At 46.6% G+C, this 26,686-nt stretch overlaps 2 protein-coding genes across 25 annotated transcripts in view; both read right to left on the bottom strand.

Moving 5' to 3' along the window:
* Positions 1-18,723, bottom strand: part of DIXDC1 (DIX domain containing 1) — a 33,237-nt gene extending 14,514 nt beyond the window's left edge. For 8 of the 23 annotated variants that reach the window (XM_085525841.1, XM_085525836.1, XM_015883820.3 and 5 more), the window contains exon 1: positions 13-654. In XM_085525841.1, coding sequence (XP_085381967.1) covers positions 13-35 — 23 coding nt within the window. In that variant the 5' untranslated portion in view covers positions 36-654. Of the gene's footprint in view, positions 1-12; positions 655-3,964; positions 4,073-6,280; positions 6,531-7,405; positions 7,532-8,262; positions 8,393-14,013; positions 14,261-18,011; positions 18,275-18,678 lie in introns of those variants that run through there. The other 15 variants (XM_015883817.3, XM_015883813.3, XM_015883818.3 and 12 more) reach the window with 7 other exon arrangements.
* A 587-nt stretch (positions 18,724-19,310) lies between these two features.
* C34H11orf52 (chromosome 34 C11orf52 homolog) lies at positions 19,311-25,097 on the bottom strand. Of its 2 annotated transcripts, none has more exons than XM_015883837.3 (4): positions 25,007-25,097; positions 21,851-21,891; positions 21,026-21,072; positions 19,311-20,713 (listed from the first exon to the last, which is right to left on the bottom strand). In XM_015883837.3, exons 1-4 carry the CDS (start codon positions 25,036-25,038, stop codon positions 20,477-20,479), a joined length of 357 nt encoding a protein of 118 aa, XP_015739323.2. In that variant the 5' UTR covers positions 25,039-25,097; the 3' UTR covers positions 19,311-20,476. The 2 variants fall into 2 exon arrangements, with proteins under 2 accessions (XP_015739323.2, XP_015739322.2); XM_015883836.3 differs by lacking the exon at positions 25,007-25,097 and adding an exon at positions 23,663-24,055.
* Positions 25,098-26,686: the final 1,589 nt, after the last annotated feature.

Raw genomic sequence — 26,686 nt, 5'->3', positions numbered from 1 at the left:
ACAATCGCTCACCATTTGACCTGCTTCCCACCCATGATCCCACTTTAACCTCTCGCCTCACAGAATCCGTTTCCTGGGAAGCCTCAGGATTTGAGCTACAAAAATGTCTCGTTCCTTCACATGCTCAGAATTCAGTGCAGAAGATGCCAGCTCTTGTCAAACTACTGGAGAAACATTTGCAAGCCAGACTGCTTCACATTAGCTGAAATATTCACAGCCAAAAAAAAAAACCAAACCCTCAAGGTCTTTGCAAGAAACCGCCTGATGGCAGATTAGCAGCCCCTGTGCACGGGTTTGATTGCAGAGTCAGGAAATTCTGCTGCCTGGGTTTTGCTTTTGCTGATTTTCCTCCCGGGTTATTTGTCTCTTGCTGCTGCATTTTGGTCAGCTGCACACCCAGTTGTTTGCATCACAAGACTGATCTGGATTGCCAGTGGCGTTTCTCATCCCATTCTGCCCTCTTCAGACTCCAAGCACCTGCTGCAGATGCCAGCAAACAGCCAAGAGAAGGTGCTCCCGCAGGTAGTGGGTTCCCTGCTCCTCCAGACTCTGACGCTGGCTCAGAAGGCGACATGCAGCTCTTCCCAGCCGCGCGCACGGCTCCTTTTCCTCGCTGGCTCCAGCTCCCTCTCCCTCCTGCTGTCACACGGCTGTACGAGGCACAGCCTTTCTCCGAGCTGCCTGCCTCAGAGAGGGGGAGGGAGGGCTGCTGGAAGGGGAAGGAAGGGGAGGAGGGATGCGCGAGGGGCTCGGTGGCCTGGGAATCAGCCTGATTTCGGCAAAATTTCCATGAATCATTTCTATTACATATGGTTATTAGATATCTTGTCTCTGGGAATTCTGATATTCAGGCTGCAAACTCCCTGAAGAGTTAATGCAGAAAATAGCTGATATGGAAAGGAAGTGCTGCCCTGGGACAGGCTCAGCAGCAACACAATTATTAGGAGGGGGTGGCTGCTGGTACAGACCTCATCTCACTAATACAATGGCTTGTTGCTCAGCTACTTTGCAAAGCTAAGCTTGTAAATTTTTCCATAAGGGAAGAGAAAGAAGAATCTAATTTTCACCACAGAACCCGCTGCCAGCAGAAGACACTGCCAGGAGCTGGTGGTCACGTTGCTCCTGTTTTCTTTGGGCACATCACTGACCAGAGCTAGAAGAAAGCACGGCCATTGTGAGCATCAACACATCAAAACAAAATACAGAGTATCGCTGCTACTGAGTCTTATTTCTGAGGCACCAGGCGGTGACTGGTGCCCTGTAACAGGGCAATATAGATATTCCTGATTTCGTAACACTTGATATAAATAGATCCTTCCCCACTTGGCAGTTCTTCCTGCAGTTCAGCAGCCAACCTATGTGTTTGTAATTGCTCTGCCTCCCGTTAACGGCGTCAGATAAGCCCAAATCTACTCTCTCCTTGCTCACACACAAGTTCTGTGTCAAAGCTATGGTCTTGCCCTTTGGCGACAGAGAGAGCCCAGCACTCACACGTCTCTCCCAGCCTGTCTCCTAGCTGATAAACACAGCACAGCTTCTGACCCTCTTCTCTGAGGTAACAAAAATCCATGATAGGTAGGGAATTTTCCTATTCTCTAGATACTGTGATTAAAATTTAATTACATATTGCAGCATATTCCCAGTTTTAATTAAAATTGTTTTAGCCCCAGCTTGATCCAATCTCTGATCATTTCCTGTTGAGCTGCCAGTAGCTCTCTGTGCATCCCATAGCACAGGATTAGCAGAACTGTAGGATAAGAAAAACACTGGGCAGCCTGCAAAGGCTCAGGCCCCCCTTCTGCTCCTTATGCACAGATAAATGAGCACAGATTGATCACTGAGAACAATTTTTGGTAGTTTCAAGACCTTAAACTCCAGATAAACAGCTCCTGTTAGTGAAATTAGGCAACGCAAAAAGTGTTTCTGTGCTTTTTTCCTTCTTCCCAAGCACCACACAGAGTTTCCAGAATTAAAGCTTTGCCAAACACATCAGCCCTCACTATTTTGGCCCCAGGCCTCTATCCACCCACATCAGCTCACATTCACAATGCCTACAAGACACACTGTGCTCCAGTGTAGAGATGTGCTATTTTTCTCCTGGAAAAAAAACAAAACAGGTTTTAAAGTTCCAAACAGAAACAGACCTGCGTGGCAGAATGTTTTTTGAACCCACAGTAAATTTTGGAAGTCAATGATGACATAAAGGCTTTCACCATGTTATGTCCTATCAGCAACAGTGTCACCATTTCCATATGGGAAAGGAACTCCTGGCACAGCAGGGAAAAAACAAAGCGATGTAGGATTTGTACACAGAGTTTAACTGAACAGCAAAATACAGCCACAAACAGCTGTTGTCCTACAACCCCTGCCTGACAGGACAGGAGAGTACCTATGGCTACCATAAAATGAACAGTGAGTGCAGGGAGGCAGCATAGTTCAGTCATTATCCTGCTGAGATTTCAGTTCAAGAATTAACACCAAAGTCCTGTGACATTAACCAAGAAAGTGCTGTGTCCTGGACCAGAATTTTTTTTCCTTCCCCTGAAACAACAACTTCAAAGTACACTCTCTACTGACATCATGTGGAGGCACTAGCTCACAGGGAGTTTCCACACCCATTCAAGTATGTGTGCCTATGTTTAAAGCAGACCTCACATTTACACAAAACAAATTTTGTGCAGAAGTACAAATGGTTGTGTTTCCTTTTTTTTTTTTTTTTTTTTTCCTTCTCTGTTGGACAAGTGATCCTAATGCTCAGGTATTCAGAGGCCTCTTCATAGTATGGAGCTGAGAAATCCTGTGTCCCGAGAAACTGTCAGTGGCAATTAGCCCTAAGAAAATGAACCTTCTCATCTCTGCATGAGAGCCCAGCTGAGACGCTCTCAGGGAGTGGCCCTGGCAAGACAGAGAGGCAATGAAATGGAGTTAGGGCTTACACTGGGGACAGGAAATTTTGAATCAAATTGCTGCAGCCATGCCTACACAGCTCTTAGCTCCTGAAGAGTGTAAATGGAGCAAAGGATCATACCCAGAGGGAAACCTAGTATGTTCAGTCAGTGTGCAAGCTGGTTTCTTGTTATCTGGGGAAAAAGAGAAAGGCTGTTCTTTACCAGAAATCTACCCACAGTAGATCAACTCCCCCATCATAATGTAGTTTTTCTTCTGCTATCTACAATGTCTCTCCTATATCCATGAAAATCAGAGTAGCCACGTGTTCTCCCTGCCTGCTGAAGTAAATGGGGGCAAGAGTTCTGAGTTATTCCCTAAAGCAAAGAGGAGTGAGAAGGGCTTGTAAGGCACCAGTCTATGTGTTGTGACTGGCACACGCTCCCCAGCTTCACAGCTGCAAGTTATACCACCTCATACTGGAAATGTGTTACATGCTGCTATTTTAACCAATCCTGGCTTCCACAGATTCTGTTTTTTAGAAGGCCTTCCACTTCCCCCAGCTTGGCCCTGCTTTACTTGCGCAGTCAAGAAACTGAAGGCAGTTTATAGCACAGAACAGGTACTTCACAACATCCAAGTCTGCCTTTAAAGAGCAAAGCCAGCTCCAATGGAAACTACAGTGAACTCCAACTTTTGAGGCATCAAAGCAACACGCAGGAGATTTTTCAGCCAAATAATGTTGCATTTTAGATTGAAAGTGAAAGCCTGGAGGATGGAAGGGTAATAGACATAACTGTAAATCTAGAAACAATTGAAGCTGCTGGATGAGAACATGATGCCAATGAAGACAACTGTAGATCATCCAGGGACTGCAAGACTGGATTAAAGAATGTTGTGTGCTTCTAAGAGCTGTTCACATCCACACGCCCCTCACGCCCATTTCCACCAGCAACAACGTTTGTGTGATTTAAGTTCCTTTCCCCCACATTTCTTCCATTACAATGACAAAGAGCATTTCAGGCAGTGCCTGACAAATAATCGTGACAGGTCATGACTTGGCAGTAAAGTTCCTTACCTGGAGGACTGGGACTCCAAGGGTATGTTATGCTGTCCTTCATACTGCTGCACCAGTGCCCGAACACTCCAGTAGGGGGTTTCAATCTCCTCATCCATACTGCTGTTTCTGGAATTAACAATCAAAGAATGAGTGATGCCTCATGTAGTAGGGGGCAGAAATTCTTTTGGTCTTCAAGGAAGAAGGGAGGAAAGCTAAAGGCAGGAGGGAGGGAACAGCTAGAAAACTTCCAACTAAAAAAGCTTTCCCACAGGGAGCTCCACTTCATCATCTTGGTGAGAGGGAAACAAAGGCAAACAGAAGCCCCCCCTTTTAAACTCACAGAATCATAGTATTGTTAGGATTTAGAGATGTGTTTTTAGAGTTAGGGTAGTATGGTTACGTTGAGGTTGAACTTGATGATCTTAAAGGTCTTTTCCAACCTGAGTAGTTCTCTGATTCTATAATTAGGTTTCAGTTCTCTGATTCTATAATTAGGGATAAAGATCGTCTAGTCCAACTGTCCACCTACCACCAGCACCCATAGGTCCTCTCCCTCCACACAGCCTTCCAGCTACTCTGCCTCAAGCCTGCAGTGACTGGTCACCAGCTGGATGTAACTCCATTCACCAGCACACTCTGGGCCCAGCCATCCAGCCAGTCTTTACCCAGCAAAGAGTGCACCTGTCCAAGTCATGGGCTACAGCTTCTCCAGGAGAATACTGTGGGAGACATTGTCAAAGGCATTGCTGACGTCTGGTAGACTACATCTACAGCCCTTCCCTCGTCCATCAGGTAGGTCACCTGGTCACAGAAGGAGATGAGGCTGATCAGGTAGGATCTGCCTTTCATGAACCCATGCTGGCTGGGTGTGATCCCCAGGTTGTCCTGCATATGCTGTGTGACTGCACTCAAGACGATCCAGATGATCCTTGCATAACCTTTCCTGGCACCAAGGTCAGGCTGACAGGCCTGTAGTTTCCCAGATCCTCCTCATGACCCTTATAGATGGGCATCCCATTAGTAAGATTCCAGGCATCTGGGACCTCTCCAGATGACCAGGACTGCTAATAGATGGTGGAAAGCAGCTTGGCAAACACATCTGTCAGCTCCCTCAGCACCCCTGAGTGGATCCCACCTGGTGCCATGAACTTCTGACAGTCCAAGTGGAACAGCAGGTCTCTAAATGTTTCTACCTGAATTGTGGTGGGGTTTATTCTGCTCCCCACCCCAGACATCCAGGTCAGATAACTGGTCTAACTATTAAAGACTGATATAAAAAGAAGGCATTGCATTCATCCTTAATTTTGTGACTAGAGAACCAGAAAAGCTCTGTGAAGGCAAGGAAAAGAGCAAAATTTGCAAACAGAATAAAGAGTGTGTTTCTCTGACAAACCCCTAACCCAATATCTTTGGAAGAGAAATCTTTAGCATTTAATTAAAACAAACAAATAAAACAAACAAACAAAAAACCCACCATCAATAACAAAAAAACAACTTCAACCTCACTTCCACGCTGCCTCATGGGTACACCCCTAAGCCAATATAAAATGAGCAAATGACCTTTAGCTGTGTAAATGAAACCCTCAAAAGACAGCCATCTGGCCTCCATTTAAATGTCATTACTATTATAATCCACATTGCACCTTTTGCAAGTGTTAAATGTGCATTCAAAATTACACATTCCTTCTGTACATGGATAATTTCCCCTCATTATCACCAGAACTCCTCCATTTACATGGTAGGATGCATCATCTGATTAACAACACACAACACTGCATCTGCTGACATAGCAGTAAATGGAACACTGGGGAGAGCAGAACGTTGAATGCAGAACGAATATGTACAACAGGACCGAGACCGCAGTTCTGGCAACAACTGCTTGCAAACCTTTAAGCAGCATATGTAGATAAGATGTTAGCTTTGTTTCATTTGAAATGGGAACTTCTGCAAGAAGAAAGCACCTAGATGGCACTGTGTTCAGCTTGAAATGGGGAAGATGTAGCAGCAGAGGTCCCTTTGTCTTGGCCATAAAGACATGTGCTTTTTCGGTGAACACAAGTTCAGAAGTTGTTTTGCTGTAAAATCCAAAAAAGACCTGGGATACCTGTAATTTCCATTATGAGGCATCTGGGCTACATGAACAATCCCCTTTGTTAGGCCACCAGCAATTCAGGTTTTAGTGAGACAGCAGTGGTTTGTATCTTCTTGTATCTTGACACAATTTAAGCTGCCTTATGTCAGGAATTGTCAGGATAAAGAGGCATCTATTTTGAAATGAATTGTGTCCACCTGCTAACACTGTCTGACCACACATAACTAGGAAAAATTCATTACCTCTGTCTGTGCCGGAAAACATCCCGGCCAGACTGCAATACATCTTGGCGAACATCTGCCAGTGCAGCCACCGCCCCTTGGGCCACTGCAGCAGCTGAGCAGGGCCTATGACTGACAAATGATGCTGCTGAGCTCTTCCCCATCATGCCAGCAGGGCTGTGATTCACAGCTCTTCCAGAGCCTGGTTTGAAGTGAGCAGCTAAGGCGAGGATCAGCCTCATGATAGATTTTAAGTTACCATCGACAATATCTACAAAATACAAATAAAACCAAGGACAATAACATTAACATTACATGCCACCAGAGCTGCATCTGACCAACAACATGAATGTAATTGAGTGAGATCACTCCAGTGAATAAGGACTACACAAGAAGAACTGCATTACAGCACTGATGTTTAGCTCTGCTTGTTTTGTTCACAGCAAACTGACTGCCACCTACTGATCACATGTTTAAATGCTTTGGACAGTCTTAAGCCTTCCTCCCCCCTGTGGCCATTTCCAACAGTCCAGCAGGTCAAATTACAGTATATTATAATTTCTGAAAGCTCCCTGGAAAGAGCACAGTAGTTACTGAAAAGAACCACTGTAATGGCAGTCACTTCAGTAAGTGCACTTTTCTTTAATACTGAAGACCAGAGATTAGCAACATGCTTCTTCAGCAATAAGGTACCTTAAACTGTTTGTAGCACCTTGCAAATATTAACTGATTAGATTTAGTTATTTCATGCAAAGCATTTCCTCCAGCATACAGGTTCAAGCATGTTGATCTTGTGTTCACTGCATTTTCAGCCTTTTTAAAATTCTTTCAGGATTTTTAAAAAATATCTTAGTTTGAGATACTCAAAATCTATTAACATAAAAGGGATAAGACTTCCAAATTTCAGAGACAGCCTTAAAATAATATCACAGGCACTGGAAGTATGAAGGCTGGTTATTTGCTTTGGTGTCTGAAGAATAGAACTAGCAGGAAAGAAAAAGACACAGACTGTCACCTCTGTTAATAAACTACAGGGGAAAAAAAACTCCTCCTCAGATCAACATACTGTCTGTTTCATATGAAACAAAAGTAGAACTAGGCCTTCAACACTTAGAATCACTTGTGGCAACTGCCAGGGGCTCATACCTTTTGCTGATGTCTGATGCATACGTATTTTTTTTGACGCCACAAACTGTAAGACTTTCTCCACATTTTCCCTCATCTCCTGCTGGCTGGTCGGGTTGACCTGAACACCATTCAGCTTCTCACCAGCTAAAGAAGCAAAAAAAATTATTACAGACAACAGTGTAGTGACAGTGTCACTTCCAGTACTGATAGTAGGTGTGATACTGATTTTATGTCTTGTCATAGACTGCAAGAAGACATGCATTTCTTGTCCTGCTTATACTTCGTACCAGGAATAACTAGGTAGACCTTATAATGCACTATTAGCAAAGGAGCATTTTTAAGTGTACTTCCTTATTCCATGATTACTCCTGAGCCACAGTAACCTTATGAGTGGATATATTACAGTGTTTTGCAAAGAGACAGGCAGAATTATCCCTCAGAGCTGATTCTGCTCTCACTTCTTATAAATATCAGAATTTCAGCAAGCAGATCACTCTTCCAACAATACCATACACTAACACCATTCCCTTATAAGACAAATGCTTCTATAACTGTTCCAGCCTTGTGGGAGTTACTGGGTCCTGGACAGGATTCCATGTGTTTGTCACGTGATACCTGAGAGACCACATACATAGTTCGTAAGGTCTGCAATTTGGCTGTTTAGCAGCTGTCTGCTAACACATATGGCCTTTAATGGAACTGTATTTATGATTTGCTTTATGATTGTTTTCTTTCCAAGTAACCCTCCCCCCAAGCTCTGCTGCCATCATTAGCGCTCTTCAATCTGCCCAACAGATGTCAGAGCCAAGGCCAGACCATTTTACTGGAGCCCTAAAACTGCAAGATGAAAAATAGTGCCATATGGCATTACTGACCTACAATCTCGATAAGTGAGGCAAGGATGACTCCATCTCTGAGATCTTGTCTCAGGTCTTGAACTGGCTTTATTGTTGGCTTCTTCTTCAGCTGGGAATTTACCCAGGCCGCATATGCCTGTAGCTGTTGCTGAAAATGGAAAACAAAATGCTTGCACATCATTGCCATTTCAGAGGGGAGTTGCACAGTTGTTACTTTTCTGTCTTTTGACTTGGAAAACAAATGGTCTGAACCCCAAAGCCTACTGAGCACAACCCTGACATCATGGCACGTTGTGGTGCAGCTCGCTGCATGCCAGGACAGGAAGAGCAAGCAGGCAGCACGACAGTGCCAGAACTGATTGGCTCACTGCATGTCACGTCCCCACTCCCAACTGCATTTTTTCCAGGTATCTATAAAGTAGAAAACCCACAATGCAGAATCAAGAAAAATCTATGCTATTCCCATTAAACTCTGCCATCTATTAAAATAAACAATGAGGATTATTTCCTGGAAAATAAATAAGCCTTTCCCTGTAGCACGGATCACTCATGGGAGCACACAGCAGGGAAGGGGTATACTGTTCTAAAGCTTTTCTCCCAACACCAATTCCATAGAACTGCATCAGCATTTCTAATAGACCAAGTTCGTGTCTGCATAGTAACCTATACACCAGCAAACTGGCTTGCCACAGCACTTAACTACCTGCAAGACCTGACAGCAAAAAGCACCGCCTTTCCAGTGGGTCACACTGGGTGCTGCTTCATCCAGCTGTGAGCATTACCAGCAGAGGAAGAAATTCAGGGTTCAGGTGAATGTTAGAAGTGCAGGGACAGCAACCTGCAGGTCCTCTATGCCTTCATTTCCACCCCACCCCTGCAGCACTTCCACAGCCAACACGAGCCCTGGTGACACTGAAATCCCTTTGGGTTGGGCTGGTGTAGCACACAGAGGGTAAACAAACTGATCCATTTATGGGATTACATCCTGTTTCACTAAGCTTCCCATTATTCAGCCCATGCAGCAGGTTTTAAGACTTCATTCCATATTATCTCAGCAATGTCAGAGTTTATGCTTTTACAACCCATCAAAGTCACAATCTGATCACGGATTCACTTGTAATTATCCTGACATAGGAAATCCAACATTAACCACACCATGGCTCAGTCTGCTGGCTCAGAAAGGTGCTTGGACCTCCATGAGGCTGTTGCTGCTTACTCAGCAGAGATGGAGAGCAGGATAGAGGATGTGAGCTTCAGGGACTGCTGCTGGCTTTTGGAAAGAAAGCAAGCAGAACTGGAAAAACTGTGCAGACATGGCCTTGTCATATGGACTGACTCTGCAAACTTTTCTTCTGTTGTAATGGCAACAGTGCATGCCAGTTTTGCCTGCAGTTTCAGTCTATTTTCAACCTAACGGGAACTGTGAAGAACCAACAAGTGCTAACTTCTCTCTCCTGTACAAGTGAGTAATTCTGTGTCGATTCCCAGAACAGCAACGACAAGTCTTGCCAGCCTGCAAGAAGCTGCTCTGTGTCTTGCAACAGTATTTTAACTGATGCTGGATTTCAGTGCCCCTAATCTCACAACAGTCTGATTCCAGCACTAGAGAGAGCACAATCCTTCTATTACTCATATTCAATAAAGCTTTATTCAAGCAAGTACCAGTACTAATGAGGTAGGCTTGTTTACAGCAATACAACATTATTATAGAATTATCCAGATTCAATAATGAAGACCTACTGAATAGGATTGCATGAAAATTGTACCTGAAGTCTCTGCAATTTGGGAAACTAATCTCCCTGTAACAACTGGGTTGACTGCCTTGCTGTCATTTTTCAAATCATTTTACAAAGTTCTGAACTGGAATGTTATATTAATTCCACAAAGGCAAAATCCTTTCTGGTCTACACAAAGTTTGCAATTTTACACCGGAGTTTACATGCCTCTTCCATTCAGATACTTTTTCCAGTCAATGTGAAAAAAAAAGACTATTTTCTCTCATCCTCATGCAGTAAGAAAACATTTTGGCAATCTTTTAGTCTCCGTGTCTTAAAAGCACAAGAATTAAAATTTTATTATTAGAACAAAAAGAAAAATCTCTCCTAAAGTTTGGTGCACTTCCACTTTTAACAGTGTTGATAAAAGGAGGATTCTAAGGCAATGGGAGATGGATGTCACCACCACAAAGGAAAGAATTTCATAGCAGTAGCTGCTGTAACACTGCAGACTAACATTTCATTAGCAGACTTACAGGTTTTTATATTTTTTCCACTAAAGCAAAAGATTTTCCTGTGTAAGCTCAAATGGTTGGAGTGATCAGAATTTCCTGAATTGATATCAAAAAACTAAAGAGCTAGTGACTTTACCAAGAGTCCGAAATAGTTGCAAAGCAAAAAATACCCCAGGTATCATCTTCCAGCACATACCAACAAAAAACAAGATTTGCTACACTACCCTGCCAGGAGAACTGCAGCTCCACACAATTTACCTCAAACAGCTCCTGTCTGACAGCTATATCCAAGAGCAATCAGAGAGGGAACAGCAATGGTTGGTCCTGGCTTGTCCCTTTCTTTTCCCTGAGTAACTCTTCGCTCAGCTATTTACCACTGAGGAGATTTCTGCTACTTCTTTATATGCTGGTCTGAACTTTTGTTCACCTAAATCCTGAACTTAATGGAGAAGACACTAAGCTCAAGCCCTGCATCAACATTTCTTTCAAAAACAGCATTTTCAGAGGAAAAACAAAGCAGCCTAAGGTTTGCTATACAGAGCAGTTTATCAGGATTGTGGCGGACTTGGGCTTAATCCTATTTATATTAACAGAGCTTTGTGTTCCAAAAAAAGGCTAGGTTTCCTTGCACTCTGCAACTGGAAGAGTAACTCTCCTACCTGCAGGAACCTGGAGCCCAGACTGCTTCAGCTCCTACACAGATCATTGTAGAGTTCTTGCATTTCAATGACTCTGGAAGCCCTAACAGAATTTTCACCGAGGAAGAGGATTTGAAAGCTGGGCACTAAGGGCCATCTGCAGTTGTAAGGAGTTCAACAACATAAAGGTACTTTTGTTAGCAAATTACAGGTTCTTTAGTAAATACACTTTGCAGTGCAGGATTTCATTTTACAGCATTTTACTAGCACATACTCTGAAGAAGGGTCTTGGACCTCCCACCTATTGGAAAGCATTCTTCTGAGGAGCAACTTCGTGCTTTCTCTCCACAGCCCATGATAATGGTGTCTTCAGGGTCAGCACTTTATCTCATGTTCTGTGAGCCCCTACAGATAATTATAATTAAAAGCCATTACCTGACATTTTCCACAGGTGTAAGAAAAGTAGCAATTCTGCTTCAAATCTGCCAGTTCTAGATCTCTATGCTGTTCTCATTTAAGCAGCGCAATTCACCACCTGCTGCTTAGGGCTCATGTTTCTTTCAACCATGCATCAGCACAGTCTGCACTACAGTAAATATCGGTAGATCATGGTGCTTTGATATGCTACTCTGTCTTTTACTTTCAGTGCCATCTATGTGGCACTGTATCACGTTAAATTTTCACCTCCTCTGAGATTAGGGGATTGCAGTTTTTGAAGCTGTCCACATATTTCTTGGCAAAGTCATTCTGTAGTTGGTAGGTGCTTTTAAAGGGCCTGACATCCTTGCTGTCATGTTAGACTCCCAAGTTCTAGAAGAGAATTCATCTTTTCTGCACACACACAGTTGATGAAAACGAATCTATTCTTATTGTTGGATTTAGGGACTCTGCCTTGTAATCTTCACTCTGTTTTTTTCTTCATAGCCTGGTGGATGTTACCCAAACACCAGCTCTAACAAGGTCAAAAATAATAGGCCTTGTGCTACAAGTATGGTCTCAGTACGAAAGGTGTTTAGTGTCCTGTCTGTTTAGAGCACTGAACCAAAAGTCAGCAACAACAGAGTTCAAAGAACAGACTAATTGCATCAGGATGTAATTTTAAGGCCTTGTGTAATTTCTATGCTTTCTGACATTATTACCTTAATTAAATAAGCTCTGTAATTTGCCACCCTGTGCCCCTCAAGTTTGAGGTTTCTTTTGCTTTTGTTTGGGAGGCCTTTGTAGAAGCAGACTATAAAAACTTTAATGCAAAGAAAACAATGTTTCTCTCAAAGCCAGCAGAAGATGCTTTTCTTTTTTTTTTTTCCTCTTGAAAATCACTGCTTAAGAAGTATGACACTCGTGTATGTTAATCTCCTCTGCGCAGATTTGGAAAGTACATCCTTGTATTCCAAGGTATCTAGTCACCAAGAGTCACCTGGGCAGAAAGGATGCTCTATCAAAAGAACAGCAGGCCCTGGGTTAGCAAAGCAGTTCCTGCAATACCTCAGTTCATTGTGTGAAATGAAGTCTGACAGGAGAGTGAAGGTCAGTTTTTATGGGGGTAGAAGGACTTTTTTCCACAGCTGAGCAGCCTAAGGGTAAAACCAGATGCTCTGAGTGGAACTAGCACTGAACATAAAGTTGTTCTTTGCTCTTATTAATATACAGATTACAATTAGCTTACACCAGGGAAAGATCAGCTGCTCTCAAGAACAGGAAGCCTCCACAGCTTAAACTAAAGCTACTAGCTACGCTACTAGCTAAAAGCAAGACTGAGATACTCTGTGGTGGAGGGGACGGAGTATTTATACGGTCAGTCAAAGCAATCAGAGGAGACCTGTGGCTGGCATGAAGCTGTGAGGCTCACACTTCATACCCAGTTTGCTTTCCCCTTAATGACCGGTGGTGTTAAGTCCAGGATGGATGTGTGTTTTCTGCAAAGAATGGAGCATGGGAGTGGAACAGACAGGTGGTGTCTGGGCCATGAAGGGATGAAAAGAACCAGGAAACACAAACAAAACATAAAATAATAAAAACACACCAAGAGACCATCCCTGCCACCATGTGAGAATGGACAAAGCAGCCAATGTTTGCTTTCATCGTGAGCCCTCACGATAGTCCTTCCTCCTCAGCGTACTGGCAGCTAATGGTGCTCCAGCACAGTTTGCATAAGGAGTGCAGCCAGGTAGCAGCTACCCAGGCATTCTGTACTGAGCGCACACAGAGTCCAACCAAACCAACTTCTTGTGCTCCCTGAACTGGGAATTCAACAGTGACCTGCCTTCCCGCTGCAGTCACAGGATTCCCAGCTCTGGAATTTCTTGTTAGTTCTCACTCCGTCTGATTTATCTGTCCCCCCAATGCTACAATAATGAAAAAAAGAGCACTTTAAAAGCAGCATTTTCGAGAGCCAGGTGAATTTTGATCCCTCTGAAATTCAACCTACTGAAGACGATGGGAAACAAAAAGACACCATGCTCATTGTCAGCTTCTCCCAAAAGCTGTGTGTTTACAGGCTTTCTACGAGCCATCAGATACACAGACCTCACGTACTCAAGAAAGGAATCCATTCCATAAAATAAGCCATTCTCCATAACTCGTCGCAATTTATATTATTTTCTTGTACAAATGTAAAAGCTATATAGAGAAAATAAAAATTCCAAGTTAAAATCATCAGCTGTAATCCAGCCACAAACTTTTTAGAACTACTGGTTTGCAGCCCCCCCCGTGGAGCTGCCCCATATTGCCTCCTGTTAGTAAACAGCTCTCCCTGCTCCCTGGCCACAAAATCTTGCTCATTTTTCTCCTTTTCTTCTCCACAAAACACTAGGAGACACATCAGTTCCTAAGAAACGCTGCAGAAAAGCACACTGCCTCACCCTGGAAAAGCTCACATGCGATTTGGATGCATGCATTTACCTCTGTGAAGCCCTCCTGCAGAATATCCAGTAAATTCCCCCTGGCCAAACAGGCAAGCATTCTCCTCGAGCCCACTGAGGGGTGAGGGTCTCAGAGGGCGTTTGGCAGATCCTCCAGCTCTGGGCACAGCCTCTTCCTCCTCCTCCCAAAGACAAAGAGTTGGAGCTCATCAGGAACCGCATTCATATCCCATATGTGCAGCCCGTTAGTGCACGCAGATAGTTGAGCCGAAGTCAAGGCTTGCACTGGGCATGCTCACGAGAGAGCTGCTGGGGGAGCAGTGGAGAGATGTCATACGGTTCCTATAGAAACGCCTCAGCTTACGAGATGCAGCCCAAACGCTGAGTTAGGGAAACATCTGAAACCTATTTCCAGCAGTTGTACTCACATGAAACCTGCTGCGGAAAAGAGGTTTTCAAACCCACCAAACACAGACAGCCCTGTCTGGAGTGGGGGCAGGGAGCGAGTCAGCAAATAGCAGATGTCTTGCTTAGCTAGAAAGCGAAAGACTGTAAGAGCTGGCCAACTTAAACTCCACAGCCCCGAAGAAATGGCACCATTTTTAGCAACCCTGTAGAGACAGGAAGCTGCAGAAGAGGCCACAACACAGCAAATAGCATCTGCACAGTGCTGACCTCCACTCTAGCTGCTGTGCAAATGAAGATGAAAGAAGAAATAAGGAAGAAAACTTTAGATTAGAATGAAATACAATCCCCAGCAATGTTTCTAAATCAACAGTAACAACGTTCATTCCAGAAAAAAACAAAACAAAACAAAAACGTATTAAATATCTTCAGGCAATCTCCCAAACTTCATCTCACATTAGAAGAAGTGCCCTGAAAAAAGAAAGAACCCATGGAGAACCTCCTGCCAGGGGCTGCCTGCCAGTCCTCATGGGCAGTACATCAAACCCTGCCCAGCAATACACCGTGCCTTCACAGTTTTGAATACCTGGCCAACCATATCTAAGGGTAGAAACAAACATGTTTTTCTGCCTAAGTATTGAAGGCTCTGGAGGAAAAAGTCACTGCATAAATTTACCATGCTAGTTTTTTCTCCATCAGATATGGAAGATGCAGGTAAAATACAGAAAGACAAATAACAGCTGATTTCCTTCTACAACCAAGACAACTAATTAAAAAATGAATCACTTTCCACTTGTGACATGAGTTTTAAATATATTCCTGTTTGTGATTCCTATTTATTTTTTCCAAACTCAGTAGGAACTGAGACTTTTGTTTTCTTTAATTGCTATGTCCGATCTGTTAAGCAAAACAATACAATATCATGAATCCTTGCAAAAAATCTTGCAAGGAGGCAATGCTGGTGGTTAGCACCTTGATCCAATTTGCTCTTGAGACTCAAAATGACTCATAATACCATTAACTAGATGACAGTAAATATTTCTCCCCATTTTGTACAGCGCAGACAAGTAGGTTGTGCCTTGCAATTTCAATGACATTTCATGGAAAACTTGAATGAAAGGGTCCTCCGTCAGCAGATGACTTTGTTTGAAAAACAAAACTAATTTGAGCCTTTTCTGTGAACTTCATAAAAATCTTAAAGAAAAAGTAATATTTATTAACTGTTTTTCTATGCTACACAGTAACATTCACTCATAGAAAACATTTACAGGTCAGAGTACTGAGCCCATTCCTTCCTTATACCCCTTCAGTTTCTGGAAGTAAACACACACACACAAAAAGCCAAATAAACTGTGGAAGTACTAAAGTGAAACCAAATGTACTTTGGCTGTACAGAGAGGTGGCAGATGGCTGAGAGGTGTTCTCTGATTGTGTTTGGAATTGGTTTTATGAATCTGATGGCAGATTGAGAATTATGTGCTCACAATCCCTACAAGCTCTAGATACACTTGTCCTTTGAAGAGGAGATAAGCCACAGGCAGTCCCCCACCACAGACTTTATACTGGAGACATGACCCAAATTGTCAGGATTTCGAAATGGGAGTAAAGAGATAATCTGTGAAAACAGCAGAGAAACAAAAAGTGTAAAAAGAATTTAATGTGTAAATAGTATTGTTTAAATCATAGTAAACTGATAGACTGCAAAAAGAGTTCACTGATTATGGAGCTTGGTGGCATTTAGTAGAAATTACTTAAGAAACAACATTTTTTGTTATCATAGCAATCATTTCTCTCACCCCTACTCCCCATTCCCCTATTTCCTGGTACAAAACAAAGGACTTAAAGCTGGATGTGTCACTCATAGTGTGGTAGTGCCATCCCTGAGAAATGCAGAAGATTGTCAGCTGAACATCCTGGGGGAGCAGTGAATAATTTTGTTTGGTTTGGAGACAATGCTCAGGTCAGACACCCTCCCCTACATTCCTTTTTGGAGCAACAAAGAAAAGCGGGGACTGAAATCTGAAATTCAGGTGGGCTCTTTCCATCTCATATCCCTACCAAGGAGCTTCCGCGCACTAGAACATGGCAGGGGGTGGTGTTCTCCTTACTCAAGGCAGGTCCAGGGTCTGACCTGCTCACAGTCCATCAGAGATTTTGTCATCAGAAGATTTGGTTGCGACATGGGGATCCTTATCTCTGAAACAGAACTGCCTCTCTTTGGCAACAGAAATACCAGAGAATAGAAACTAGGTCATTTCTGATGGCTAGAATGAATGGCAGAGTATGCCGGGCCATTCTTGTGTTTATCGTGGCATCACATGTGCATTTGGGTACGTGTGTGTGCTGAAAATAAGTTTTAAAAATCAAATTCCATTTTGCATTTCACTCATAAATATCAAGCCTCTTGTAGCAGGAATCATATTTTCCTTTCAGTTTTATAGTATCATAAAAGATCCCTTTGAACGTTTTGTTTGCAATAAGAAAAAAACAACAAAAAAACGTTCATCTCAACTAAAAATAATTCGTTGTAATTCTTACTTTCAAGAAGGACTTTTAAAATTCCTGAAAAAAACAATTCCAAAATGAAGGGAATGGGAGGCAGTGATGCAAAAAAGGTCTTGGCTCTACTGCTCCCCATAGCGGGCCTTCAGAACAAACACACAGCCCCGATTTGGTTGGCAGCATTGCCCTCTCCTGGCCACTTTCAGCGTAACCGTCGTGTTGAAGCCTGGGCAAGATGCAGGACAAAGCACCTTGGTGCACACCGAGCTGAGTGGTGCAGCTGGTACAATAGAAAGAAGGGATGCCATCCAGAGGGATTCTGACAGATTTTAAAGGTGGGCCCATGTAAACCTAAACATGCTCAACAAGGCCAAGTACGAAGTGCTGCGCCTGGGTCAGTGCAATCCCAGATATGCATACAGACTAGAAGAACTCCTTCAAAGCAGCCCTATGCAGAAGGATTTGAGGATCCTGGCAGATGAAACTTAACATGAGTGAGCAAGTGTGCATTTGCAGCCTAGAAGGCTGACAGTATCCTGGGCTGCAATGCCAGCTGGGCAAAGTGGTAGGTGTTTCCCTCTACTCTGCCCTTGCAGCCCCATCTGGAATACTGCCCCCAACACAGGAATGATGTAGAGCTTTTGGAAAGGGCACAGGGATGGTCAGACGGCTGGAGCACCTGCCCTACAAAGACAGGCTGAGGGGAGCTTGACTTGTTCAGTCCGGAAAAGAAAAGGCTGTTGGGAGGCCTTGTTGTGGCCTTCCAGTATATAAAGAGAGACCATAGACAGGAGGGAAATCAACTTTTTACATGGGTAGACAGTGATAGGACAAGAAAGAGGTTTTAAACTAAAGGAGGGGGTTTGGATTAGATGTCAGGGGAAGTTCTTCACAGTGAGGCAGTGAGGTGCTGGCACTTATGGGTGCACCATTCAAGGCCAAGCTGGATGAGGCCCTGAGCTGGTTCTTGATGTCAGCAACACTCCCCATGGTGGGGGAGTTGGGACTAGATGATCTTGGAGGATCTTTCCATCCCAAGCCATTCTGTGATGCAGTGATTCAGAAACACAGCTCTTGGAGTTTCCCCTTCCATCCTCCCCACACAGCGCCCCACAGAGCGGTCACACTCACAGAGGCTGCAGGCTGCAGTGGGTGTCGGAGCCCCACACCCAGCGGCGTTCCCATGCCAGGTGTCACAACTCAGCGCAGCAGGAACGTGCAAGCAGGACAGCACCCCTTCTGTCCTCAGTCCTGATGGGGAGAAGCAAAGGCATCAAACAAAGGGAATGAACGCTCAGCAGTGCAGTGCCTGTATACACCCTTCTGTGCCGTCCTACATGCTGTCCTACAATGCAGTGGGTGCATGCAGGGCACAGAGGGAAAGTTGCTGCCTTCTGTAGAAAAAAAAAACACAAACACTTAAGTTTTAACATTTGTGGACTTAGGGAAAGTTACTCATCTTTTGTTTTCTTCCACGTGTAAAGCAAGGATAAAACAGGACAGCTGATGACATCGGCTTATAGCACGCTTGGGATCTAACCATCTCCTCTTCTGGAGGAGGAATCCAAATCAGCACTGCCAGTGCGGCAGTGGGGATTACTAATTACACAGGAAGGCAGATAGGTGCCGGGCAATGACAGGCCGGGCAGTCGGAGTACGGGGAAAGAGCGGAACCCCGGAGAAGGGGTTCCGGGGGCTGCGGAGCCCCGGTGTCATGGTTATTACAAACCCATGACACCCGGGGAGGGGATTCTCAGAGAGGTCGGGGCTCCGGGTGAGGTCCCAGCCCGCTCCCTACCTGCGCCCGGCCCGCGCGCGTCGCCGCTGCCATGGGGACGGGACGGGAGCGGGGCGGAGCGGCCGCCGGAGGGCGGGAAGCGGGCGGGGGCAGAGGCGGGAACGCGTGAGGGGCGTCCTCCTGTCAGGGCCGGGAGGGGGAAGAAAGGGCGGGTTGGTCAGCTGGAATCAAAAATCGATCTATTAACACTCATTTAACTCCTACGCAGGCCGATCTTGGGAAACAGAGGAGACAGGCTGTTGGAGTCTGTTTTCAGTGCCAAAAAAAGGCTTTTCGGAAAAAAAAACTTGTGTGACTTTGGCTACTTATCAGTTCGGGGCATAGCGATCAAAACTGAATCATTACCGCGGTTCTCAGCGCAGGGCACTGGGTCACATTAAGGTCTTTTCCAACCTAAATGCACCCTTATGTTGCAGGCCTTCCAATAGCCCAGCTGAGCTGAGCCCAATAGCACAGGCAGAAAGAAAATATCCTGTTCAGGTAGAAAAATAGAATGTCTCCATTCGTTATTTAAAATGGTCTTTTTGTAAACCTTAGTCTGGCCTTACAACAGCCCCGTTAATGTCTGCTGGACAGCACGAGCAAAAAGACCTGTTCAGGTGGAAAGTCTGTGTGATTGATCCTCACAGCACTTTGGTCTCAGCACACAGTTCCCGTACCAGCTTTATTTTCTGTTACAAGGAAGAACTCCCTCATGGTTTTCCTTTTACATTTAGATGAGCCATAATATGCAAAGCTTTGCACATTTATAGAAGGTACCAGGATGTCCATTTTTCAACACTGGCAATAAAGAGGTCGCTCCACGACCCGTGTTTGGCTGTGCAGACCATTACTTAGGAACAGAACGTGACAACTACTGACTTAGAGCCCAAAGACACTGCTTGGGAGCCCTCTCAGCTGCCAACACCGTCAGATGCAGACCCATGGTAGAAGATTGTGGACGACTGCTGTCCTGCATTGCTAGCACTATTTTAAACCCATAAACAAATTCTCCAAAGCGTCTTTGGGAGCTTTCACAGAAGACCCCATGTGGCACGTGCTCCAAGTTGCAGGGTTTATAACTAAGGCTACAACACAAAATAAAAAATTAACGGAGAAAAAGTGTAAAGCCCTTTTTAAGGTTGCCCAGGATCCATTCACAGTGTCTCAGGCATGAAAACAGCTACTGCAGCCCTAGGACTGGGTAACTACCCTAAACATAGGCTGCCTTTCAGATCAGCTGCAGGTTTTCCTTCTTTCATTATTAGAAAGAAGAGCTCATTGCTCACTTCTGTGAATGTGAAGGTAAGAATGTGTGTTGGTACCACCCTTCAATTGAAGTAATTGTTCTGTACCCCTCAGTTAATTCTTCATTCTGGGCCTTGGCCTCAGTGTGTTGTGCACTGAGACAAGGAGATGCACTACGTGTGTAACTACAGTGTGAAGCTGGTACCAGAGGAAGACCGTATGGCAGTTACTGCAAGAACTGCAATCTCCTCCCAGTATCAACCACATTCTGTTCTTGATATCAACATAAAATCCCATGGCAACATCTCCTTTTCCCCAGAACAGAATTCTGTATGCTGCATTCCCACACAAAGCTGTACAGAGCCAAGGAGAACAGGTTGGTTTTTGGACAGAAGAACCAGAGGCTCCTCAAGTGAGAGTAAATGCATCTGTGTCCTCGTGCAGGTGGAAGACATGGCCGCTCTACTCTGCAGGCAGGCACAACACGTTCATGAGGTTAGTCTGAGCCTGCAGCATCTCTATGTCTGTGGAATCCTTTAGCTGCTGAAGGAGGCAGGGTCTACCAAGCTTTTTAAACCAAGGTCCCATTCTTGCTGTCGTATTTCAGCCTGGGCCGGGGGAAGTTGAGGGTGGCATACTCTGTGGCATTCTGCATTTGCAAATTCTTCACCTCTTCCGCAGAGCGCTCCCGCACCTTGGTGAACACCTGGATGTCTGCATAATGAATGCTGTCATCCTGCTTAGTGTTCTTGGCTTTATTCATGGTAGTGTAGACTGGAAACTCTGTGACATTTTCATACGCCGGAGCCTTTGGGAAAAAAAGAGCTTAGAGTCAGCTTCTCCTGCATGTCCTACACGCTGCCCCCACACCACCCGGCCCACTGACACCTCAGGCTCAGAGACAGGCATCATCCCACTGCTTCTTTTGCATTTCAGTGAAAAAGAGTATCACAGTGCAGCAACACACACTGCTCCCACAGCCCTCCTAGCCTACACTGGATGAGCCATCACAGCTCAGAAGGAACAGCCCAGGTCCGTCTGACCCTTCTAGGCCAGGAAGCGATGGTCAACTCTGTTCTGCAAACATCCAGTCAGGAAACAACCCTGTGAAGCTGTTTACCTTCCCGCCAGGCTGGTGCTGTTGGTTCTCATGTCTCACACTGTCTCCTGAAAAAGAGACACCAGCGGATCAGGTTAACACAGCTGTTTATTGTTCCAGCTTTGAGTTCTAAAAAGCAGCATCTGGCACATGGGCTTTCTCCCCTGGACACAAATCAAATTTCCACCCCATCTGACATCCTCAGCCCTCACGCTGTCTCTGAGGCCCACCTCCAAGAAGAAAGCCTGGGCTTGTTTCTTTGGAAAAAATAAGGTTTCCTGGGATGACAACATGCTGTGGACCACAATGTTCTTGGCAGAACCCAGAAGGATGTACACAGCACAGAGAGCCTCCTTGTCAGGCCTTTGGAAAAGTCACATCCAGATTTAACTTTGTTATTTCCTCTGCTGCCTGCAAACGTATTTTGCTTAGCATGGTCCAAAGGCCACAGGACACAACTGGGCTATTAGTTCATCCCTGCTTTATTCTAAGCACTGATGTCAGAATGTTTGCAGCTCTTATGGGAGTTTGATTCAGTTCCTGCTGTGCTGCATGACAGAGTACTTACACACTTTTTGGTGCACAATTCAGATATTTTGGAGATACCAATGAAGCCCCTTCCCATCCTCTTGCCAAGTCCCATGGCATATCAACCCCCTTTAAGTTGTAATGAAATTTTTCCTTTTCCTTTATCAGGCTTCTCTTGAGAAAGCTCAAGGATGGAAGAGTCTGGGAGAGGATCTCAGCTACGGGATCCATCTGCAGCCAGTGCTGATGAATGCCAGCTATCCAGGAGCTGATGCTCCCATTGTTCTTGCACTCTACAGCACCTCCACAAATCCTTACCTTGCTTTTTCTTCTTCCTTTTAAAAAGTGAAGGACAGTTCCTGGAATCAGAGAGAGATGTCAGCTTCGAGAAGCTTCACCATCTGCTTTCATCACATGCAAACTCAGAAGCACATCCCAAGGTTCTGCATTTGTGCAGGGAGATAAAAGAGCCCCTCCATCCCCTCCCCCAATCCAACCAGCCTTGTTTGGGTGTCTGGGACTGCCAGGGTCCACTGAGAGCTTTGTGAGCAACTGTGCAGACTCCAGCCCTGGTAAGGAAACGAGGCACCTTCTGAATGTGAGTGAATTTTCCAGGGGTTCCTCTTCTATGACTCCTATGCACTACAGACACCCCCAAGGCTCCTTGCCTTTCAGCCCTGCCTGGCAGTCCTATTAAGCACGGTAATCAGTGTGAAGGAGAACAGATTTCACTGCAACTATGTGTTCACAGCTGTATAATCAAAGTTACAGGATACTGAACATTATCTTCACTAGCACGAAACGTTTCTCTTAGAACAAGACACTCTGACAGCCCTGTGCCCGTGCTTTGGCTTCCTTGCCCACAGAGCAGCTGTGCACAGCCAACATGCTAGTTTAATCTTTCAGTGTTTTTTCCTGATCGCAGTTTTCCACTTAGACACAACCAAACCAAACAAGCTGCACACTTTATATAAGCCAAGCCAAACACAAATCTTGTCTGTACCTGTGTGACCAGAGAGACAAGCCAAACACAACCATGTCCCAGCCATGGAGCAAATGTCAGCCAAATTCATTCTGGATGCAACAGCAGAGCTGAACTCCCACAGGCTGGTGCTGGCCAGGCAGCAAGGCCAGAGCAGAAACGTGTCACATTCCAGGCCAGATGCATGCGACAAATGTTATCTTTGCAGCATGAAGCAAATGTTATCCTTGCAGAATGCTCATATGGCTAGAAGGAAGCAGGTGCCAGCCCTGGTGCAGCTGCTGCTGTGCACACACGTGCACCTAGCAGAGCACAGCTGAATGTGAACAGCCAGTGCTCAGAGGGGGCTGGAGAGCTCCCGGAGATCACCCAAAGTGCATAGCACTTCCTGCATTTGCTGGACAGATCTGCCACAGTTAGGAGCAAAGAGGTGCATCAGGCACAGCTTTTAGAGGCAGTTTTGGGAGCAACAGAGCTGGGCTGAGTGTATGGTAATGGCTTTGGTGTTCTAATGGCAAGAGGAGAAAAGGAATGGCAAAGAACCAGGAGACCTTCAAAACAGCTGGTAATGATTAACCAGGAGCTGGGAATTCAGGAGTTGCTCTGTAGAATGTAATGGCTGTACAAAAGGATCCAGCTCAGCTTCTTATGGCTTTGTCCTGGTGTAGTTCGCACCTGCAGATCCCTCCTCCACTGTTGCTATAAGCCTGCAGGGTCTCCCTGCTGGAGCTCTTTGCATCTTTGCAGGCAGGTTGTGTGCTGTAATTAAAGCAGCACCAAGATCAGCAGGGTCCAAAGTCTCTTTGCTGGGAGGCACGTTCCAAACCCAGCTTTCCCAGCTGCCTTGGCTTGTTTTGATTGCCTTTGCAGAGTGAGCATTAGCAGCCAGTGTGTAGTCTGGAGCTGTTCTGAGACTGTCTGCAGGCTAATCACAGCCAAGCAGGAGACAGCATCTCTCTGCCTCAGATCTGCAGTAATTAGAATGGATGTTGCAAGGGAAATAAGCAAGGCAAACCTCTCCGCTCTTCTCAAAATCAGGTCAGATGAGCTGTAACTAACTCACAGCCTGCTGGATGCAAGTTGTATTCTGCATGACAGCATGTGTCCCTGCTCCTGCATTGCTGTTTCTCCTTTCTCCATTTCCTTACCAACTTAATTTCTGCTTCATGCTGGGTCCCAAATTCTGGCATCCTTTGCTGCCCATGCACATTGAGGTGAGAATCGTACCCAGGGCTGAACTTGCACCCAGACCCCAGGGCACACTTTCCTTCACTGGCAGCTTCTGTTTTGAAGGAGTTTACTGAAATGGATCTTCTTACGACTTCAGGAACCTTCCATGCAAAAGGCAAGCACCTACCTTACCTTTTATAAGTCTCAGCTTTAGTTAGGAAGCCCAGCTCTTTGATGTTGCTGTGCAAATACCCAGAAATAAAAGCATTACTTGTGCCTGGAAACACCTGAACTAAAATGAAGCAGCATCTTTTTTACCTTTGTCACAAGGCAAAGCTTCTAACTTTCCATTTGGGAAAAGCACCCAGAAGGACACAGCAGTCCTGGTCCTGCAGCCTCGGGACAGCAGAACTTGGCACTGACCGTGAGCAGGCAGTCACAGCCAGGCTGCCACTACACTGCTCCTCAAGCACAGCAGAGGGCTGCTGCCCTGCTCAGCCCTGACCGGGCAGGTGACCATCCAGCCTGGGTCTGGGCTTTCTTTAGGAGGCAGAAGTGTTTGTGTACGGACTGGCATTGCTCAGACCAGGAGGTGTCACACGATGCGTGCTGACAGTGCTCGAGTATTCTTTTGTTCACTGCAGCCATGAAGAAAGTGCCCTGAGCACCTTGTTTAACCCCTGCCATAGGGAAGTGGAAGTGGAAGACAAGGAGATGCCAAGAACCAGCCTCCCCCCTTTCATCTGCAATTCCTATTCCCGAATCCCAGACTATGGGTGCACACCCCTCCTTCGGCTCTAGCCACTAGGTGATGCTGTGCCTCTTAATTATTAAAAAGCTCCGATGATTTCCTATTACTTGAGCAAACGCGGTGTTGGAAACAACTTTCCCTGCGCTTCACCTGACACCCGCAGCTCTCCCCGCGCCCTGCTCTCAGCGCTCCGTGTTCCCAGCCGGCACCGTGCGATGCTCCCCGCGCCCCCACCCCGCACGCTGGGCCGGCACAGCGTCAGACGGGGAGCGGAGCCTCCCATCCCTCTCGGGAGCCTGACAGCACCTGAACGGCACGGCGCGGACCGCGCAGAGGGGCTGGAGGAGCCGCTGCCCTTCGGAGAAGTGTCGCAGCCTGGAGGTTTTACCTCCCTTGAGGCACTTATAGGGATTTCAACTCCATCCTCGCAGAACCCAGCTATAGCAGCAAGGAGGCGAGCCCCCCGGCCCGCCCCGCCCCGCCCCGGGCAGGTGCGACGTGCAGCCCCGCTGCTCCACCGCTGCCCGAGTCTGGCTCGTGCCGCCGCCCCCCGCCCCGCCGCCGGACTCACCGCGGGCGCCCGCAGCTGCAGCAGTTGCCCATGTCGCTCCTTCCTCCATGAAGCCGGAGCGTTCTGTGCACGGGCACGGCTTCTATTTCCTGGTTCCCCGCTCGGCCCCTGGCTATTCCAAGGGAGTGTCTGCAGGATCAGATTTCTCGCCGCCGCGCCGGGCCCGTGCGTGCCATCTACCGGGGGGCTGCCGCCGGTTGCCCGGGGCTGGGAGGGGGGGCAGCTGCAGGTCCCAGGGCCTAGGCCTGGCGCTGGAATTGTGCCTCCCGCTGCACCGCTCCCGGCGTGCCGGCAGGGAAGGGGTGCAGGAGGGGCTCAGGTGTGCGCTAAAGAGGTGCTCTAAAGCGGGAGCTCGGGGGGGAACAGGAGCTGTCAGTTCTATTCATGAGTATCAAGTGGAATGTCTGGAAAATGTGTGGCAATACATGGGGAAGGGAGTGGATCTCCTGCGAGGGAGGCAGTGGCCCAGCAGAAGTGGGAGTAGCTTCATTGAGTACAACTGGTAGTTGAGCAACTCAATATCAAGTCGATGTTGCCCTGGAACAGAAACTGCTACACAGCCTCAATTTGGCAGCTCTGTGTGGGTCTGAGCACCTCAAGGGATGTGCTGACGGCTGGGGGAGCTCCCATTCTCTCTTCTGGTGGGCTGAGGGGTGGCAGCCCTGCTCCCAGCCCAGCATCGCTTGTTTGCCTGAGCACAGAGCAAAGCCTGGGGCTTTCCAGCAGCAGCAGGAAGAGGAGAGTTCTACTGTGGGTCAGCCAGGGGCACGGCTGCTTTCCTGGGGGAGCTGCACTGGGTCTTGAGCTGAATCTGCTGCCCTACACGGCTGGGCTCCAGCAGAGCCCTGCAGCCTGGGGCTGACCAATGTGGGCGGGTCAGCTTCAGCCCTGCTCCCAGCAGGACCAGTTCTTGGGCTGCTGCGCAGCCAGGGTGGTCTCAGGAGTCTGAGCACCCTTGGGAAACCACAGACTCTCTGTCTCGGAATTTGTCCACAGATGCTGTTGATTCAGTGAGCCACTGTTTTGATTTCTGGGATAACTACGTTGCTTTGTGGAGAGGAAAAACAAAGAGGCTGGGAGCCTTTTCCCATCAGTCCCAAACACGAATGCTGGAGCTGCTGCTTTGAGCTCCACTGGAAAAACAGAAAGGCATTGAAAACATTGGCAGAGCCGGGGAGCCCTTGGCTGCCGCTCTGCATTCCCCTGCAGACTGTCAGCACAACAGGAGCCGCCTGGCTCCAGCGCCAAGCAGCGAGCGTCGGGCACAGCCCCGGGTGGCACCAGGCAGTGACAGTCGTCCCCTCCCCAGCAGCTGCCCTCGGTATGTCTGGGTGACAGGCTGCGAGCCTGGCACAGCACGAGCCTGGAGAGCCCAGCGGTGGGGAATGAACTTTCTGAAGAGCGTGGATGTGGCTCATAAGAGAGGGACGAGAACTGTATAATGGTTGTATTGCTGTGTTAGCACTGCTCTGTGTCAGAGACTGGGAGTGCACTGCGATAGGTATGGGTGCAAGGCAAGCTGGCATCACCACAGAGAGAACTGTGAGCTGCTACAGGCCCGCTTCTCTTAGAACCCATGCCCTGCATAGACCCAGCCGAGGCCGTATGACTGCTCCAGGGGCAGGGGTGGTTGCTGTGAGTGGGAAGGGGTGTGCTAGGGGCTGCATGCAGTGGGGCAGT

This window comes from Coturnix japonica, chromosome 34 (assembly GCF_054131305.1).
Source record: "Coturnix japonica strain WE chromosome 34, WE-NBRP24, whole genome shotgun sequence".
Lineage (NCBI taxonomy): Eukaryota > Metazoa > Chordata > Aves > Galliformes > Phasianidae > Coturnix > Coturnix japonica.
The sequence above is the reverse complement of the archived record's forward strand: the minus strand, read 5'-3'. Positions and strand labels throughout refer to the sequence as shown.